Genomic DNA, 18,885 nt, shown 5'->3' with positions numbered 1-18,885 from the left:
TGAAGTCCCCTGCGCCTATCCTCCCAACAAGGTAACCTGCCACTGCCTGAACACACTCCCACCTCCCGTCTCAGGAAAACAGGCCCTTCAGGAGCCCGGTGCTCTCTGCCCACAGTGATCTACCCCGACCTAAAAACACAGCTCCAGGATGGCAAGACGGCTCTACCAGCAGGTTACAGCATTTGCCATCAAGCCTAATGGCCTGGGGTTGACCCCCCCAGAGCCCACACGGTAGAGACAGCAGGCTCCTACAGGTCGTCCTTGGGAAGGATGCACACACAAACACACACACACAAACACACACACACACACATACACACACACACGTAAAATTAACACCAACACCCTAACATCCCCTCTGTAGGGATGTTTTCTCTGGTCTATTCACAGAGAAATTTGTGTGGTAGCTTTCTGTCTTGTATTGTGAGCTATTTGAGGGTAACTGATCTTACCCTCTCCCTATCCCCCACAGCTCTAGGCCCTCTTGTTAGTTGTCTATACTTTTGCTAACTAGCTGGTAACCTGGAGCCTTGCTGAGTTCTTGCCTTAAAGAATGAGCAGGTGGATTGAGCTCTGCAGGTGCCTCCAGCCCTGGAATCCTCTGCCCCTGGTGCTCACTAAGTACCTGTCAGATCCACAGCTCAGGCTGCAGAAATCAGGTCCCTCCAGCACCGTCTCTGTTCATCTAGTCACAAGCCAAGAAGGATCATCACAGGTGCAGAGGCCAGCAGAGAAAGGATGGTGCTCCAGAGGGAGTGTGTGTGTGTGTGTGTGTGTGTGTGTGTGTGTGTCTGTGTCTGTGTCTGTGTTTGTGCTTGTGGTGTGTGTGTGAGGGGGTGTCTGTGTCTGTGACTGTGATATATGTGTGTGTGTCTGTCTGTCTGTGCTTGTGGTATATGTGTGTGTGTCTGTGTCTACTTCTGGTGTGTGTGTGTGTCTGTGTCTGTGTGTGTATGTGCTTGTGGTATATGTGTGTCTGTGCCTGTGGTATATGTGTGGGTGTGTCTACTTGTGGTATGTGTGTGTGTGTGTCTGTGCTTGTGGTGTGTGTGTGTGTGTGTGTTGTTTTGTCATCCCTGGTGACTCAGATGAACCGCAGAGCAAGGATGTATGTCCTGCTAAGGCTCCAGCTGCCTGTGGTCTTACTGGGGTGCTCTGTTAGGCTATAGGACCAGCTGAGGACAGTAAAGCACTGGGGTCTTGGAGGAAACACAAGATTCCTGTGGAGAGATAGCAGGAGGGGAAGGCAGGGAGCAGCCTGGGACAGCGAGGATGAGAACAGGGGAAGGACCCAGGTAAACTATGGCAGGTGGAAAGAGGTCTGGGATTTATCCTTTCTCCACGGCAGGTCCCTCACAAACTAAGGTCAAGGTAGAAAACAGGGACCCATCAGACCCAACCATAAGGGAAGATCTCTTAATTACCCCCAGGGAAGCCACTCAGGAAGCCTTCCTACCCTGGCCTTGCCTGTTTCTCCTCATCAAAAGTCCTAGGCAGCCGCAGCAGCCGCACAGCAGGTAGCAGGAGGTGACTCAGGGAGATGGTCCTCCCAGGCACTCTGGTGAATCCCTAGAGTCCACCCCACCCCACCCCAGCAGAACAGGGATACCAGGTCTGAAGGCTGAGCTCTCTCTGTGAATGTGCCGTGTCAGGATTAAAGCCTGGGAGTATGGGAGTTTGAGTCACTGGCCGGGCAGCTCAATTACTGAAGACGATCTGTGTCCCACCCTCCCTCCTTCTCCCCCCCCACCCCCGCCCTCTCAACCCCCACCCCCACTCCCTTCCCACTTCTGTATCAGCATCTTGCCCTTCTTGTCAGAAGGAGGATTCACTTTGTTTCTCACTTAAATCTCTCATTCCCCAGTGGATTGCTAAGTTACTTGGGGCACACGGATAAATCTCTAAGTTGACAGGTCAGTGTGAGCGATGAATTGGAGCTCCACAGGGGAAGGGGGGCTCTGGGAAGGTCTGAACCTTTGCAGTCAGGGAAGTGAGATCCCCCATAAATTTGCCCCCCAGTCAAGTGCTGACATAAACGTACTAAGAAACATTTCTCGAACCCTGTTATGTGACAGTGCGACTCTAGATCTAAGAATCAGAGCTCAGCCCGCTTGCCCTCTGTGAACCCCACTCCATGGGGTGAGATAAACAAATCATGTCACTTAGAAAATAAAACAGCAGTAAGAGAGAAAACGAGGAGGAGGAGGGAGAGGAGGAGGGGGAGGAGGAGGGGAGATGCTTCATCGGGGAGAGCAAGGAAGTCTCTGCCAGGTGATGAGGTTGAGTTGATTAGAAGGAGCTGAGATCTGATTATACCACCAGTTATACAGAGTTCTAGGTAAGAGCATTCCAGAAAGAGACAATTGATGAGAATGTCCTGGAGTAGGAAGGAGCTGACCCTGTTGAGGAAGACAGTGACTCAGGCTGAAACCAAAAACACCAGCAAGGCTGCCTCATGGGTGTGCAGTATGGGGGACAGGAAGGTGGGATGGGGGACAAGAAGTGATGGGTTTGGACATTCTGGGAGATGGCTGTGGTCATATGGAGAACGGATCATAGAAAGGCCAGAGTGGGAAGCTGGGACCCTAAAGCCACAGGGCAGGAGAACATTGGCTTGGCCACAATGGTCACAGCAGAAATAAGCAGTGTATATACTAATTTCTGCATGGTGTCCTGGGACCAAGGTCTTCAGAACGTAGGTGGGCAAAGAGAAGTAGCAGCCATGGGGAAGACTAAGCCTTTAGGTGCAGACTTCAAACCTTTAGATCAGGCTTCGGGCAGAGAGTGGGGTCAGCTTCTGAACATGTGGAAATGCTTTTGGTTGCTCACCGTGACCCAGTGGCTCAGGAAGCTACTGGGATATACCAAACTCGGCAAAGGATAAACAGCTGGCTTTGTGGTGGACCCACCACCAGCCTGCCCTTTGCCAAGCCCTCACTTCCACCCAATAAGTCCTGAAGCCTGACTTTCACGGAGGCAGAATCAAACCTACCTTCTCCAGACTTCCCATATTAGAGTCACAGAGCCTCCTCCAGATTGGAAAGTGCGTGAGTCCGTGGGACACACCCTGAGACACAAAAGAGAGAGGTAGAGTCCCATTCTGGAAACAATCTGGGACCCTTTGACCACTGGAGCCAGGGATGAAGTCGAATAAGCTTCCTTACATCCCAAGGAGTGGGCTCTCCTCAGCATCAGCACCACTGCCCCCGATAATGCTTAGAAGCAGAGTTCAGGCCTGTTTCTGCCGGTGAAGAAAATCTGTGTGCGGTGAGCTCCTAGGGTAAACCTCAATGAAAAAGGGAGGAGAGTAAAATGGGAGCCCCTGCACCCTCAGAGAAGGAAGTGGGAGATGAGGAGCACCACACTGGCTGAGACAGAGCATTTGCCCACTTGGGATGGCATAGCATGGTATGTCTGTGTTTCTCACGGATCTACCTGCCCCCCACCCTCACCTACCCCTTTCAGCCACCTGGGCCTTCAAGCCCAGCTGTCCCTATCACAGAGGCTCCTCAGTCCCACCTCAGAAATCCCAAGACTGTGAGAGAAAGGAGAGGCCTTGTAGGGCCTTGGATGTTGTTGTTTTAACTGCAAACATGGATTAGCTGTATAACTGTACTGTCCAGCCTGGAAGCTGCCAACTGCATGGGCCTAATCACATTTACACTAAGATAAAATAATACTAAAAATCCAGGCTCAATCCCAAGAGCCACACACGGAGTCTCCAGCATCCATGGTGGTTAATGGCTACAGTTTGGGACACGGCAGGTGTGGGACATCCCCATCATCTTATAAAACTCATCTATGTGGAAAGGCTTTGGGCTAGGGTCTCCCAGAACCTGCTACAACATCATGTGTTCCATGAGAAATACAGGTTCCCAACCCTAGCCTGCCTCCTGGGTGAGAAACTCTGCAGTGACTTTCAGCTACCCTTCCGGAGGCTCTGGTCTAGAATCCAGCTCTTGCCTCTCCTGTCCCCTGAGCCTCAACAATGGTGCAGGCTTATTCAGAAGCTCCACAAGTTCAAGACTAGCCTGGGCAACTCAACAAAACCCTGTTTCAAAATGAGAAACACTAAAAAATCTGGGTCTGCAGCTTAGTGGCAATGCCGATCTCAGCTCATTGCTGAAGTAAGCCAGATCCGGGCTGTGGCCCTGGAAAATCCAGTGATACAGCTGCACTGGCTGGAACTCTGCTGGCGCGACTATTCCCTGATTTCTTTCCCCATCAAGCCTCCCCAGGCTCATACCAGGATGGCTTCCCACCATCTTTTTTTGGAGGGGGTTGGTTTTTGGTTTTTGGAGACAGGGTTTCTCTGTGTAGTTTTGTGCCTTTCCTGGAACTCACTCTGTAGACCAGGCTGGCCTGGAACTCACAGAGATCCACCTGTGATGCAGGTCAGGGCTGGAGAGATGGCTCAGAGGTTAAGAACACTGGCTGTTCTTCCAGAGGTCCTGAGTTCAATTCCCAACAACCACATGGTGGCTCACAACCATCTGTAATGAGATCTGGTGCCCTCTTCTGGCCTGCAGGGATACATGCAAACAGAACACTGTATGCATAATAAATAAATCTTTAAAAAAAGAAAAAGAAAAGTAAAGTAAAGATACAGGCCTACACCCTTGTGCCATACTGGGGCACAAGTGCATCCTGGAAGAGCCACAGGGTACACTCAGAATCGAGATGGGCATCAAGTGACTTTAGACTTTCTTAGGCAGGTGACATAATGTCTGAGAACCGTGAGCTTCCCTGCGCTCAGTATGAGAGGCCTGCTGACATGCTGCAGGTCATTTTGCCTGCCAGATCTCCCATCCAGACACAGAGGGAACAGCTCAGAGCTATGCCTTAGAGGCTCAGGGCCCCAGACCGAAACGAGGTTTGTTACTTCCTGGCTGGCAACTTAGCTGAGCCATGGAACCTCTGCTCGGCTCTGTTCCCTCCGCCCATGAAGTCTAAATGAGGCTAGTGCCAGTCTAGGAAGGATTAAACACCCCTATGCCTGTAAAGGTGCCTAACTCACCCAAAGCCCCCAAAATGCCTTTAATATTATTCTGGACACTAAGAAGTTGGCCTACTTTGGAGACTCTCTTTCTGTTCAGCATAGCCTGCCTTTTCTTTCTATTCTTTGGCCCCAAGTTCTCCTGTCGCTCTTTGTCCCAGATTTCTCTTAGTATGTGAGTGCCCCCTTGGGTTCTCCAGACCTATTTGGGAATCAAAGAGGCAGATGGCGCTTGTGTTGGGCGACATCAAAAGAGAAGCATTTGTGCACTGACGGCATTCCTGGTCTCCAGGAAACGGCCTAGCAAACTTGGCTGGTCTGGTTATGGCTCGGCCTTCAGCAACTCTCTGCTTTCTCCCTGTGTGCCTACTGGGACTGTGCCTAGTGTAGGTGTTGTTACACCAGGTCTGAGGGCCACGAGGCCTGCGAGTTTCCGGACTCCCAAATCTGCCACTTCTGCTCCCATGATCTTTGTACAAACGATGTTCTCCTCAGCCTCTTTCTTCACCTGGGTCACGGGAGAAGAGACACACAGCTAGGCTGCCTTGAGCGCCCCCCCCCCCCACCAGACAGGAAGCCATCCTCATGGTTCTCTGGCCTTAGAGCTTTCCCCTTCTCGGGTCTCTTGGTCTTGCTTTTCCCACAGAGGGAATCCACTGGCCTGGATGCCCTTCTCCAACCAGACTCCTGCTCCCAGAGGCCCCAGATCCCCCTTGCCAATGACTGAGGCTCCACCATTCCCGCCCGCCCATGCCTCTCTCCCCAGAGGCCCTGTTGAGAAGCTTCCTCTCTTTAAGTGGACTCTATTATTTTCTTCTCTCACTGTTTCCCCCGTCCCCAAATCTTCATCTTGCCCTTCCTCCTTCCTGCTCTCCACAGCTGTGGGCATCCAGATGCAAGTGGACTACCTCCAGCGCCAGTTCTGGGCAGCCATGAAGCAGGTAGGCAATGGGGGCCCAGCAGAGGGCCATCCATAGGGAAGGACTGTCCCCACAGCCTGGCCCATCAGTCCACAGGAGACACCTCCACTCTGTTTCTGCCTTCCCTGACCTTCTCTGGACCCTGCACATTGGGCCTCTCTCTCCCCCTCCTACTCCAGTGCTTGGTCAGATCCTGGACAAAAGGTAAAACAGGGACACTGTTGTTGTCCCCAACCCACCCTGGCCTCGCCTGGTACAGAATAAAGCAGCACTTCACTTGGCCCCTCCCCATGAGGCCCAGGCCCTGTTGGCTGTCCAGGCTCCCGAGAACTTACCCTGTCCCTATCATCTGCACACCGTGTGCGCACAAACACGCACGCACGCACGCGCACATGCACACACTCCAGGAGCCTTCACTGTCCTCTGCATGTCCTTCTAGCCTGACTCATGGTCACAGGGAAAAGTCCCCTCTACTCCTTCACTCCAGGCTGCCAGGTCCCTACCTGGAGCACAGGAAGTTGCACAGTGAAAACAGAAAGGCCACAGAGGTGAAGGGGACCAATAAGAACCCACTTACCATATGAAAGCCCGAGGACATGTGACAAGTGGCCTGTGTTCCTCCTCAGAAGAGCACAGCCTGCTGCTCAGTGCCCTGCCCGCTAAGACATACCTACGTGTGTGTACATGCCTGTCTTCACATACTCCAGGTACATATACTCCATTTACTACAGGCAGATTCTCCACATACAATAGGCACTTCACAAATACACCACACAGTGTATACACACACATACACACACACACACACACACACACACACACACACACATCACAGACAGACCTCCCACGTACAAGACACAGTCCACATCTATCCACATACAACACACTCTTCATAACACATATACAGATACGCACATATACAGATACACACATGCACACACAATATACATACCACATGTATACCACACATAAAAATGTGTCCAAACAGTCCACATACACACTACACACAAACCTACCTTTAACACATACACACTGAATACATATAGATACACACACACAGGATGGTACACACGGGCACACACAGACACACATGCACTTGCACCCACGAAGGCACACACCGTTCACAGTGTCTCCTCTTGCTTCCAGTGCGGCACTGGAGAGGGGCCATGCCCGGAGAGCTGCGAGGACACTGTAAGTTACTCCTGAAGGAGCTCACAGGTGGGAGGTCCGTGTCCTGCGTCCCCCTGTGGACTACTTCCTTCTCTCCAAATGTCCCCTCCCTGACCCTGCCTGCGGGGCTCATCCCCCCTCAGCTGTTTGGATGAGCAGGAGGGCTGGAGCCAGCTGTGACCTCCTGTCCCGGCCTCTCCCCCAGGATCTGGACTGCTTCGTCATAGACAACAACGGCTTCGTTCTGATCTCAGAGAGACCTCAGGAGGTAGGTGACTGAAGAGGCAGAACTTAGAGAAGAGGGCAGGAGGAAGCCAAGACCCTTAGCAGCTACATCAGCCAAACAGGCCAAAAGCTAGGGCCTCCGTCCCACTATGGAGCCAATCGGGGTCGAAAAAAAAAGGAGTTGGATTGGATCCTCAATCCAAATCACAGGGCAAGATGACAAGTGCGGATCCCTGGTACCTGTGACTAAGCTGACCTCTCTGAGACGTGGTGAGAGGAAGTGCCAGTCACACGTGGTGGGGAGGCACTCAATAAGAACCCTGCTCAGGAAGAACACTGCCACCATGTGGCCTGCCCCCTCCCCCCACGGCCAGGAGGGACTTTGGAGCCCTCAACACCCCTGCTGCCTGTGTCCTGCCCTCCTCTACCCATCCTCCCATCCCTCTCTTCCATCGTGGTACCCAGGGGGACTTTCCCACCCCTCTGCGCCTCTCCTTTCTGGGACTCCCTGAGGAAAATTCTACTGTCGTCCCCAAGTCAGGGTGCCAACAGGCTAGCAGGGGCATGGGAGCAATCCTTCTTTCCTTTACCCAGCAGGCTGCCTTCCCCCCAAGCACCTACTCAGACAGAAGAGGAAGCCACGGTGGTAATTTTATATCCGCTCAGCCACAAATCAGACCCTAAAATTAGCCAGGAATTATACTTTAAATTACACTTTTTAAAAGAAGCCTGTTCAACCCTGGGCCAAACTTGAACATAGACACCTGAACCAGTTCTTTGACACAAGCCCACAGCCCTGAATAACCTCCAAGAGGAACTTCATCAGAAGGCGTATGTTCAATTTGTCTAGCAGCTTCCAAGACCTGGGCCTCAGTTGTCTCCTCCTGAAAACCACAGGCTGGGTCACCTGATGTCAGGGCTCAACCCCAAGCTGGAAGCTGCAGGTGCCTGGATATTGGCAGAGCTGCAGGGGCAGAGCTGACGCTGACCAGAGCCCTGGCCAAGGTAGTCTCTGCCCCCAAAGCCATACTGTAGCCTCGTCCAAGGCTGAGGGTCCGTGGAAACTGTCAGAACATGTCAGGAAGTAGGCCAAGGCATCAGGAGTCTGGGCACAGATAGAATCGGGAGAGAAGGGAACCAAAGGACCATGGATGGGGCTGCCTCCCCGGGGACAGTTCTTGAATAGCCCGCTTCACATGCAGCAAGAGCTGAGACGGAAAAGCAGATCTCACTGTTTCCTCCTACTGGAAAGGCTTGGGCTGTGGTCAGGACGCTGCCCAAACTCTGACCAATCATTAGTCCTGGCATCTGGGCCTCGGGTTCTGCCTGCCTCCTCCCTTTTCCCACTTTTTCTTTTCCTCCCATGCCCTTCTTCACACAGAGACAGTCCATTCTGTCAGAATATGGATGAAAACAAACGTTGGCCCTATGGCTGAAGAGGCCTAAGGACAACAGTGTCTCAGTCACTCAGACCTTAGTCCCACTGCCACATGACCATGACTGTCTGTGGGTCTCCTGTGGGGTAGCTCAAGGGTCTGAAGGTGGCCATGAGCATAAGGAGTGGCGGGGGAGCCAGGTGGTTTAGTCAATCGAGATAAGATTACAGACAGGTCCAAAGTATGCCAGGATATGGGTCAGGGAGCCTACGGCAAGGCAGAGAGCATTCTGGAGCATCAGCCTTGTGAGCTGGTGGTCTCTGATGGCGACTGGGCAAGAGCTGAGACAGAGGACACACGAGTGAGCAGGCACCGTTTCAACAGGATCTGCTATGGATACCGAACATCTCATGTAATGTTCATGAGCTTGAAATATTAATGGCCTCCTGGTTTTTCCCCTAACCATTTGAAAACAAAAGGGCCGTTCTTTGCTCAAGAGCCCACGCAAGTCCCCACCAGGCCGGTCGGAGCTCTCATCCCCAGCTTGCCAATCTTGGCCCGCAGCCCAGTCTACCTGAGGCACGCAGCAAAGGGCCACCTCATGAAGGAGCCCCCAGGGCTCCTGGATAACACATTGGGTTGATTTGCTCCCATTCTGCCCAGAGGATACCCACCCGCATGCTCACGAAGTATAATCCCAAGACATCCCAGAAACAGTCCGTTTCTTCTGAGATTTATATTGGATGCAACATACATTTTCATTCTCTATTTTAAGTAGTTAGCTTATGTGCCTTCATTTTCTCAAGTGTTGTATTATCTTATGCTTTGCATAGGCTTACAAGCTGATCCAAATCCTTTATGAAATTAGACAAAGTATAAATAAAGCTAGCTTCTAGCACAGCAGTTCTCAACCTGTGGGTCTCAACCCCTTTGGGGAGTCGAACAATCCTTTCTCAGGGGTCATCTAAGATGATCAGAAAACACAGATATTTACATTATGATTCATAACAGTAACAAAATTTCGATTATGAAATAGCAATGAAAATAATTTTGTGGTTGGGGGTCACCATAACAGGAAGAACTGTATCAAATGGCTGAATCATTAGGAAAGTTGAGAACCACTGCTCTAGAGGCTTCTGCCAGCCCCAAGACATGCCCCCAAACACACACACACACACACACACACGAGGTTGGTGAACTCAGACCAGCTTTGTCTGGGGTGGGGTACAAGTCCCTACCACCTGGTCACCATCCTGAGTCCTTCAAACCCTGTCCAGGTTTCTCTGTCCCTACTCAAAACAGTTAACTGCCTCTGCTGCACCTGGCTGGGTCTCATAGAATTACAGCCAATCCTGCAGATCTTCGGAGGCCAAGGATAAGGAGTACTGAACCCCTGGATTAGCTCTGGGAGTCATGTCAAGACTGGAGTTGAAGCTCCTTCACGGGGCTCAGTATCTCTTCCCTCATCTGCACATGCCTGGGACAAGCTGTAAGCTGAGCTGTGCTGGGTAGTGAGGCCGCCAGACCCACAGGCCTGGGACTCAGACCAGTTTGAACACACAGATAGGAGCACCTGGATGGGTATTTGAGGAGTAGCCACACAGCAGCAAAGTTAGCCCTGCCCTGGGGCAACCATCCCACAGCGGGAATCAACTCACCTCTAAATTCTTTCCTGCCTAAGCCATCCCCTGGACTCCAGGCTCAGGGCAGATCTCATAGGACCTTGACTACACTCAATGCAGGCAACCCTGGGCCTTTGGCTGTTCCGGAGCTCTGCAGCATGTTGACTGTGCTATGTGCAGATAATCAAGGTGGACGGTGCCTTGGGAAGCCCCTTGCCAGCTCTGTTCCTCATGTAGCCACATGTTAAAATCTGGGTCCTGAAGTGACGAAGGACCCCAAATCCACATTGGAACCTTCCCTTTGCAGGTCCAGAATTTCAGTCTGAGGCACTAACTCATTTGGACAAAAATCCAACAGTAGCTGTATCTGTTAGGAAGTATGTTGTCCCTGTTGCATTGGCTTAAGCAAAGCACAAGTTATCTCATAGATCAAAGCAGCCTGGGCTTAGTATGACTTCCTGGAGGCACCAGGTGTCCCCATCCTCATGGTGGCACCAGAGCAAGGGGAACTGTTGCCTTCTAGTCCACTTCCCAAACAGGAGGGCAACAGTGGTGTTTGGGTGCCCCCAACATAGTCCTCTCACTTTAAGCAGATTCCCAGAAGGCCTCATCTGGGTTTTGCTCCATTTCATTGGCCAGCCCTCAATACAAGGGTTTCTGGGAAGTGTAGTCTTTTGTGAAGCACATGGCTACCATTTTTGCAGCCAAGCTGCCTCACTAAAAGAAGGGCAGTGGACATTTCCTGCTGAGTGACATGTTCTAGGACATGGAGTTTCATTTGCAGAGGCAGAAGTATTTTCCAAAGTGTGCTTCCTTACAGTCAGACCTCCCACCTCAGAACCAGGCAGGGCTCAGCAGAGCTGGTGATGAATAAGCCTACAATTGAGCAAGAGAGCAAGTTTGGCTTACAGGAATTTGGATCAACAGTCCCTGGTCTGCACCCGGCTCCCCTGCCCCGCCCCCCCCCCAGACAGGGTTTCTCTGTGTAGCTTTGGTGCCTGTCCTGGATCTCGCTCTGTAGACCAGGCTGGCCTGGAACTCACAGAGATCTGCCTGTGCTGGGATTAAAGGTGTGTGCCACCACTGCCCAGCTCCGGTTTCCCTATCTTAAAGAGCATAAGTTTCAGGTTAAACACACACACACACACACACACACACACACACACACACACGCACGCACGCACGCACGCACGCACGCACGCACGCACGCACCTCCAGTGAACTACGAGCAGAGTAGTCTCTGCAGGGATCTTGCTACCTGGTGATGGAAGAGAAACAAATACACACAGAGACACTGGAATAGCAAAGCTACCCAACTGAGCAGAATCATCCAAGCGCAGGGCAGCGAGAACTCCAGCCGCCTTGGAGGGTGCTGGGCAATAGTTTCAGGCACCCCCAGATATTGATTGATTAGATCATGAAGGGAGGAGAGACGGTCCCGTGTTATTTTGGAGGTGGGGAGGTTGCATAACACTTTCCGGAAACCAAGCTGTCTGGGATTATTTTGGCAACAAATCTAGGGAAAGGGCAAGGGATGGGTGAAGATGGTAGAGACGCCCAAAGAGGGCAGAGCCCAGGCGGTGAAAGACAAATGCCATCAATGCAGAGAAGGGAGAGGACATGGAGGGCGATGAAGAGGCCAGTATAGGCAAAGCCCATGGCAGAACTTGCCGAGAACAACCTGTGACATCATACACTACCACCACCATTACCACAACCACCATCACCTCACCGCTGCCACCATTATTATCATCACCACTACCGCACACCACGTCGCCAGTAACACCACCGCCATCCCTATCATGGCTGTTGTAAATTAGGTGCTCTGCTCAATGGCAGCAGCTTACACCTCACCTGCTGCCGCCAGGTGTGGCACATTTCCACTGTAGCAACTCACAGCGACACATGCCCCCTTCTAAAGGACCCTCTGGACATCACAGCTCTCTCTCTCTCTCTCTCTCTCTCTCTCTCTCTCTCTCTCTCTCTCTCTCTCCTCCATTTTCTCCTCCATTCTCTCTTATTTTCTCTGTCTCCTGGCCTCTCTCTCTCTCTATTTCTCTCTCATGTCCCCACTCCAAGACGGCCTTTCACTCCCCCCTCTCCCTCAATAAACCTCTTGCATTAGATCTGTTGCGTGGAGTGATCTCTTAGTAGCACACCTTGGCTGGAGCCTGCCAAAGATACATTCCCATTGCGTAATCCTAATAATCACTACTACCCCACCATCACCACCACGCCCACACACCCATACATACACACACACACACACACACACCAACATACCACCAACATCAGCACCCACCTCCACCATCACCACCACACCACACCCAACAAAAAGCATGTGCAACAAAGGGGGCCACAGACTCATTCTCTTGGAGGTCCTGACTCACGTGTGTTGTTCCAAAAAACCTTGTACCTCTTTTTGAGCACCCTCTGGGCTGATTTCACAGCCGGCAGCAGATGACAGCATGATCTAGAAAGCATTGCAATGGGCAGTTGGGGGTGGGGCTGCAGGGGAAGAAAAGATGGGTCCATGGAAGGGCAACTTCAGGGACCGCCTGGTGGTAGCTCTGGCTCCCTCTCACAGATGGGAAGACTTCTGGGGGAAGTGGATGGTGCTCTCATGACGCAGCTTCTCAGCATGGGGGTGTTCAGCCGGTAAGTGAAAGGCGCCCCTCCCTGGTCCTCAGATAGCCCTCGGGGTCTGACCTCAGATGCTCCCGGACAGGCCCCCAAGATGCCTTTCTGAAGCCAGAGACGGAAGCCAGTCTCGGGATGGGTGTGAGGTTGTGTGACTATCCCTCAAAGAAACTCTCCAGCCTCGGCTCGGGGGTCACAGGAAAGCACAGGCCAAAACAGCAAGTGTGCGTGTGGTTTGTGTGCTTGAAGCCGTCCAAGCACGGGAGTGCCCTTCCGGCATGAGCTGGCTTCTGCTCCGGCTCACTGTTCTAGCTTGGGCGCCCACATGGACCCCAGGCAGCACAAACCCTGCCACCCAGGCCTGCAGGCCAGGGCACAGAGTGGTCTTGGCTTCGACACAGCTCGATTCTTCTGCATTCCAGTGTGACCATGTATGACTACCAGGCCATGTGCAAGCCCCCGGACCATCACCACAGTGCAGCCCAGGCCCTGATCAGTGTGAGTGTCACCCCAGGCCTTCCTTCTTCCCTCTCCTGGGGCACATCCTCCGCCCAGTCCTTCGGGATGTCACCCGATCCCATTCCCATCTGCCTTAGACCTTCCGGCTCAGGCTATTCAGGACTCTGCTCTGATGTTCACCCCCCCCCCCCCGAGCTGTGGGGCTGCCTTATCCTTGGGGGTGCACACCTCACTCCCAGGCTGACATTAAGATCTTCAGGGGTCCCCAGCCCTGGTCCACCAGAGATGGGAAATGACCAGAGTCCTGACGGGTTTGTCAAATCCTACCTGCGGGGAGTCTGAACTACAGAAGGCCTTGAGGTCCCTCTGCTCTGGGGCTCCTTCTGAGGGACAGGCAGGTCGGGTCTGGAGGGTGCCTGTGCAGGGACATCACCTGGTGTTTCCCTGAAATAACTCCGCTCTTCCTCCAGCCTCTCTCTGCCTCCCTGATGGTGGTCCGGTGGCTACTGCATGAATTCCTGCTGTGAGTAGGGGTTAAATGAAGAACCACCCCCATGGGGTGGGGGTGGGAATAACCCATGGTCAGAGGTCAGGAGAGGAGGGCTCCCTGCTCCGGGGAAGTGAATCATGAGGCCAGGACCAAAAGAGAGGGCTCCCGATAGGTGGGGCATGAGTCTTGGGTTAGGGGGCCCAGGTGAAGAGAATTCCCTTTGGGGGAGGACTGGGTCACGATTAGAGGTGACAGGCAGGAGAGGGTTCCCTGCATATAGGGACTGGAGTATGAGGATATCCTTAAGAGCGGCTGCCTATGGTGCACCAGATAGCCTGGCTCCCTAGCCAAGGGAGGAGGGAGGCATGCAACTCCATCCTCCTCCACTCATGTCCTCAAGCAGAAAGACAGCTTCCCACAGGTGGCAGCTAGAGACAGTGGTACCCCCTGAGAACTACACATGCCAGCCCCCAGGACTGTGTTCTGTATCCTGCAGGTTCCTGCTTCAGTGGAGTGCCTGGGGATCTTGGTATGACAAAGTGTCAGAGGGTAAGTTCTAGGAGGCAGCTGTGGGCAGCGTTTTGGAAAGCTTTTGCCAGGGGGCGGGGGTGACAGTGCGGTGGGTGTCGAAGCCATGTTCATGTTCATAATCTCATCTCACCACCTTCCCCTCACTCCTGGCTCCCTCACCTCTGTGTGTGACATCACATCACCTCTGAACACCTTCGCTCCATGTGACATCATCACTGCCCTATGACATCTTGCCCTCGTGTGATGCTGTGCCTTCCCTGTGCCATGTCCAACCCTGTGGTGGGCACATGCCCTGGGCAGCCAAAGCTGTCTTTCATCACTGTAAGTAGTTCTGGCTGAGAGAGCCCATCCCAGCGTACTGGGGAGCGGTAAAGGGCTTCCCTTTAAGTCTATCTTGGGAGTGAGCATAGGCAGGCTAAGTTCCTTTTTCCTAGAACACTCCTTGATTGGGGGGGAGGGTCCTCCAAATCCGTCATCTACTTTAAAGCACCATTTCTGGGGAGCAATAAACACAGAACTCAGGCCACACAAGTACAGCCCTGCCTTAGAGAACATCCATCTTCTCTTGAGAGGTTCCAATGATTAAAGGGAGGTATGGCCCATCATGTAGGATGCCACCAGGTCACCCTCGAGAAGGAAGCAGTGGCGCCTGTGCCCAGGTATCTGCCAGCCTCAGCAAGGCTCCAGGTTTGAGGGAGTGTCCTCTAGGATGAAACTCCTCCCATGAAATTGTGCCTAAGGACAGAGTCCCCAAAGACAATGACATATTGAAGCAGCCCTGACACAAAGCAAAGGAAAAGCTTTGTCCCAGCTGCTGGTGATGCTTGCTGCCGACCTGGAAAGGGGGGACGCCTGGTCTTTATGAGCCAAGAGACACAAAGGCACTTAGATCTGAAGATGTGGGGCTTCCCGGGCCGTAACGACGCCTGACTTCAGCCCACCTACCCTGCTCAGTTCTCTCCGGGTTCTGGACATCCAGTGGCCAGAAGGCTCCCACTGCCTTCTTGTTTGGCTTCCTTATATAAACAATGTCCCTCCTTCCCCTCTGCCTCCTCGGCTGCTGCTGCTGACCAGGGCAAGTCCTTGGGTCTGAAGTTCCTTTGGTTAGGCCCCTTGGTGATTCCAGGCTGTGGTGGGAAATCGTCCCCAGCCATTCTCACAGGGCCGGCTGGATCAGTGACAGAAGCCGTGTGTGGCAGTCTGCTCAGACTTACCCCAGGCTCAGGAGGCAGGCAAAGACGTCCCTGCCACCTGCACGCTCTGTCCCTCACTTCTGTAGGGCAGCCAGGAGACTCGCTAGTGACCTCAGAGAAGCCATCTGGTCCTACCCCTGGGGACTCTTGACAGGTACCAGCACTAGGACGACCTCTCACCAGTGGCTCCAGTGACAGGAAGATAGCTCAGCTCTAAGCCTGAATCCCTAGGAGGAGACGCCGGTTGTGAGGCGTCTGTCCTCGGGCGCCCCGGACCAGGAGTAGGGGCACCCAGCAGCAGGAACAGGAATGGAAGCTAGCTGGGCTGTGGGCGCTTTTCCAGCCCCCGCAGCCTGCCTCCCCTCTTAGATTCACGGTCTATTAGGGAAGCTTCTGGGTCCCAGGCATTGAGGAGACCTGTGATTCTCTTCACTCCTTGTGTGACCTTGCAAAAGCAAAGCCATGCCTGCACCTCCATTTCCAGGCGTTTCCAGGCCACAGCTGCCTTCCCTACCTCCTTTGCTACTGGGCGGAAGGGGCAACATGTGCTTTGGAACAGCGGGTACTCTGCAGAGAGATCTCAGGGGCCCCGGCAAGGGCCACCCAGCAGCTCAACAAGGCCCGCAGACTCCACTGAGCTTTGGCTGAGTGCTAGTCACGGTATCCCCGGCCCTTGTAGCAAACTAAAAGATGTTGCCCTTGCAGATGGGCTTCCTCAGACCTGTGTGATGTGTGATAGCCCCCTCCTCACCCACATTCTGTCACCTGCAGCCCACAAGCACAAGAAGCAGGACCTGCTGCACCCCTGTGACACAGAATACCCAGTGTTTGTGCACCAGACAGCCATCCAGGAGGCCAATGGGATCATCGAGTGTGAGGCCTGCCGGAAGTAAGTCCCCATGCAGTCACCAAGCCTAGCCAGGGCGCAGCTTCTCGCCCCTGGCACCCACAGGAAGGTCCACAGCAGGAAAGGATTGACACCTCAGAGAAAGGCCACCTTCCTCATGTCCCCACTCTTCAGTACAGGGAAAACCCAGGCTGAGGCAGGAGAGAGAGCAGAAACAATTTGGTGGTCTGCTTTAGGGGTCACACGGACAAGGGATCCAGTTCCTCTGTAAGTCTCTGTAAGTCCAAAGCCATGGGGCCTCCCTTAGGAACCCCTTGCTTGCCTCTTCTCTGCTCAGGCCAGACCAATCAGGGCAAACTAATGCCTGGGCCTTGCACACTTCCGCCACCGGCTGGGAAAGAAGCAGGAAGTTCTGTCCTGTACAAAGCAGGAGCTACGCACAGGTCTGGGGTGTCCTCAGCAAATGTACAGGACTGGAGGGGGCTTGGCCCTATATTCCCTGGGGCATCGCCACCCCAAGCCAACTATTTTGTAGTGTCAGGTTCTGGCGTCAGACAGATTTAGGTTGCCCTCTCTTTATCACGTGTGACATCTTATGTGCACACAGACCAGCCTTCCTGAGACTGGCGCTATCGATGTGCTTACCTCAAGGCTTGAAGGAAACGTCAAGGGGATGGCAGAGAGTAAGGGCTTCCCAGCAGACAAGCTTGACTCTTTAAATCCAGCTCTGGTCCTTTCTACCTCCAGTATAACCTTAGCCTCAGGTGTGCAGAACGGGAACTAGACCAAGTTCACACAATGCTGTGATGATCACATCTGTGGGTTTATAGGTGTGGTATATACCTGTGTGTGCGTGCAACATCACCCACCCCATAGGAAATGCTTGGTGGCAAGCCAGCACTGCTGGCCAACGCTTAAAGGCCGTTCCCTACTCCCCACCCCCACCCCAAGCGGTGTATAGGAGCACTGTGCCACCTTGTGGCCAAGCCCAGAACTGCAGGTTCTCCAGCTCTCAAGCGGAGATACTATCCCTGCTGGGAATGGCCCCCTGCATATTAATGACAGCTCCTTCACCTTCTCCAGGCTATGGGGAAAGGAGGGATGCCATGTGTAAAAGTACCGGGCTATTGGCCTTAGTCTGCCTGTGGCTACGTGTCTTTCCTGGTGTCCTGGAAGGTCCCCCCCCCACGAGACCTTCTCCTGGGGCTGCACCCCTCCTACTCAGAGTCCACCACCCTCTCTCCTGCAGGACATTCGTGATGCAAAAGATTCCCAGCAGCAACTTGCTCCTCCTAGTGACAGACCGTACCTGTGACTGCAGCACCTACTCTCCCATCCTCCAGGAGGCCACAGAAGTCAAATATATCCTTCGCATCCTCCAAGGGGGAGGGGCTGGCTGAGAGACCATGGAGGAACTCAGATTTGGGGCACAGAGTCCAGCCTGTCGCCCACCCCATTCCCTTCCTCACAGTATGACTTAAGGGTCAGCCCCTCTGCACACACACACACACACACACACACGGGGGGGGGGGGGCTGCCCATCCTGAACCTGCTTGCAGGGCCACTGACCTCCCAGATCTTGACCCCCAGGATCTCTAGAACTTTGGGGAGTTGTGTGACCTTGACAGTGAGCTCTGCACATAATGCCTCTGTCAAATGTAACAGGATGCGCTCCCAGAAGCCCCGGCGGCGACCAGGATCCTGCCATGCCTTCCATCCAGAGGTGTGTGCTGTGGACAGAGGGGTCTGGTCTTCACTCCCCAGTTTTGTCCTGTGTGGGACTTCCTGGGATATGAACATTTCTGGGTGTTGGTGACATCACTGCATGTGTCCATCATACTGGGAGACCCTGGCATTCACATTTACGTGGTCTAAGAAATTAAATTCGCCAAGCCTGTCATCTCAGCGCTAGGGGGCAGAAGTAAGCAAGGGAGTTCCAGGTCAGCTTGTGTGGGGGGGGGGGGGGGGGGGGGGGACAAAGCCGAGAGGAAGGAAGGGAAGAGAATGGAACCGAGGACTCAGGGAAAGCTGTGCTTCCCAGGGCCTGGGGCCCACTAACTTTCCCTTGCGGTGCTCACTTCCGCCACCTCAGCACAACTCCCCGTTAGTTACGAGGCTAGTGACAATAGCTAGTGGTGTTTATTGCCATCTGAGCTGGGGGGCCTTACTACCCAGTCTCAGCTGGGTGTGGCTGCCACAAACTACCTCCCCTAGAGATGCCCCTGGAGGTGAGGGCTACTCCACACCATTATGAGGAGCAGGGCCCCCGGGACTAAGTGCAGAGTCTCTACCACCCCTAAAAGCTCAAAGAAAGGTTGAGCTTACTTGGAACTTCCCCGTCTCCCAGGTTTGTCTGTGTCGACCCCCACTGTGCATGCGGCCCTTGGGTTGGGAGGACCAGCCCACTCCTAATGCC

The 18,885-nt window shown here is 53.4% G+C and overlaps 1 protein-coding gene across 2 annotated transcripts in view; it reads left to right on the top strand.

Moving 5' to 3' along the window:
- The window catches only part of Cacna2d4 (calcium voltage-gated channel auxiliary subunit alpha2delta 4), a 108,716-nt gene that overhangs the window by 88,379 nt on the left and 1,452 nt on the right, over positions 1 to 18,885 (top strand). For both annotated transcript variants that reach the window (XM_028880504.2, XM_028880503.2), the window contains 11 exons: positions 5,876 to 5,937; positions 7,063 to 7,107; positions 7,292 to 7,354; positions 12,897 to 12,967; positions 13,372 to 13,447; positions 13,879 to 13,931; positions 14,395 to 14,447; positions 14,730 to 14,750; positions 16,394 to 16,511; positions 17,719 to 17,831; positions 18,110 to 18,192. In XM_028880504.2, the coding sequence (XP_028736337.1) occupies positions 5,876 to 5,937; positions 7,063 to 7,107; positions 7,292 to 7,354; positions 12,897 to 12,967; positions 13,372 to 13,447; positions 13,879 to 13,931; positions 14,395 to 14,447; positions 14,730 to 14,750; positions 16,394 to 16,511; positions 17,719 to 17,831; positions 18,110 to 18,192 (758 nt within the window). The remainder of the gene's footprint in view (positions 1 to 5,875; positions 5,938 to 7,062; positions 7,108 to 7,291; positions 7,355 to 12,896; positions 12,968 to 13,371; positions 13,448 to 13,878; positions 13,932 to 14,394; positions 14,448 to 14,729; positions 14,751 to 16,393; positions 16,512 to 17,718; positions 17,832 to 18,109; positions 18,193 to 18,885) is intronic.

This window comes from Peromyscus leucopus, chromosome 3, assembly GCF_004664715.2.
Source record: "Peromyscus leucopus breed LL Stock chromosome 3, UCI_PerLeu_2.1, whole genome shotgun sequence".
Taxonomy (NCBI): Eukaryota; Metazoa; Chordata; class Mammalia; order Rodentia; family Cricetidae; genus Peromyscus; species Peromyscus leucopus.
The sequence above is the reverse complement of the archived record's forward strand: the minus strand, read 5'-3'. Positions and strand labels throughout refer to the sequence as shown.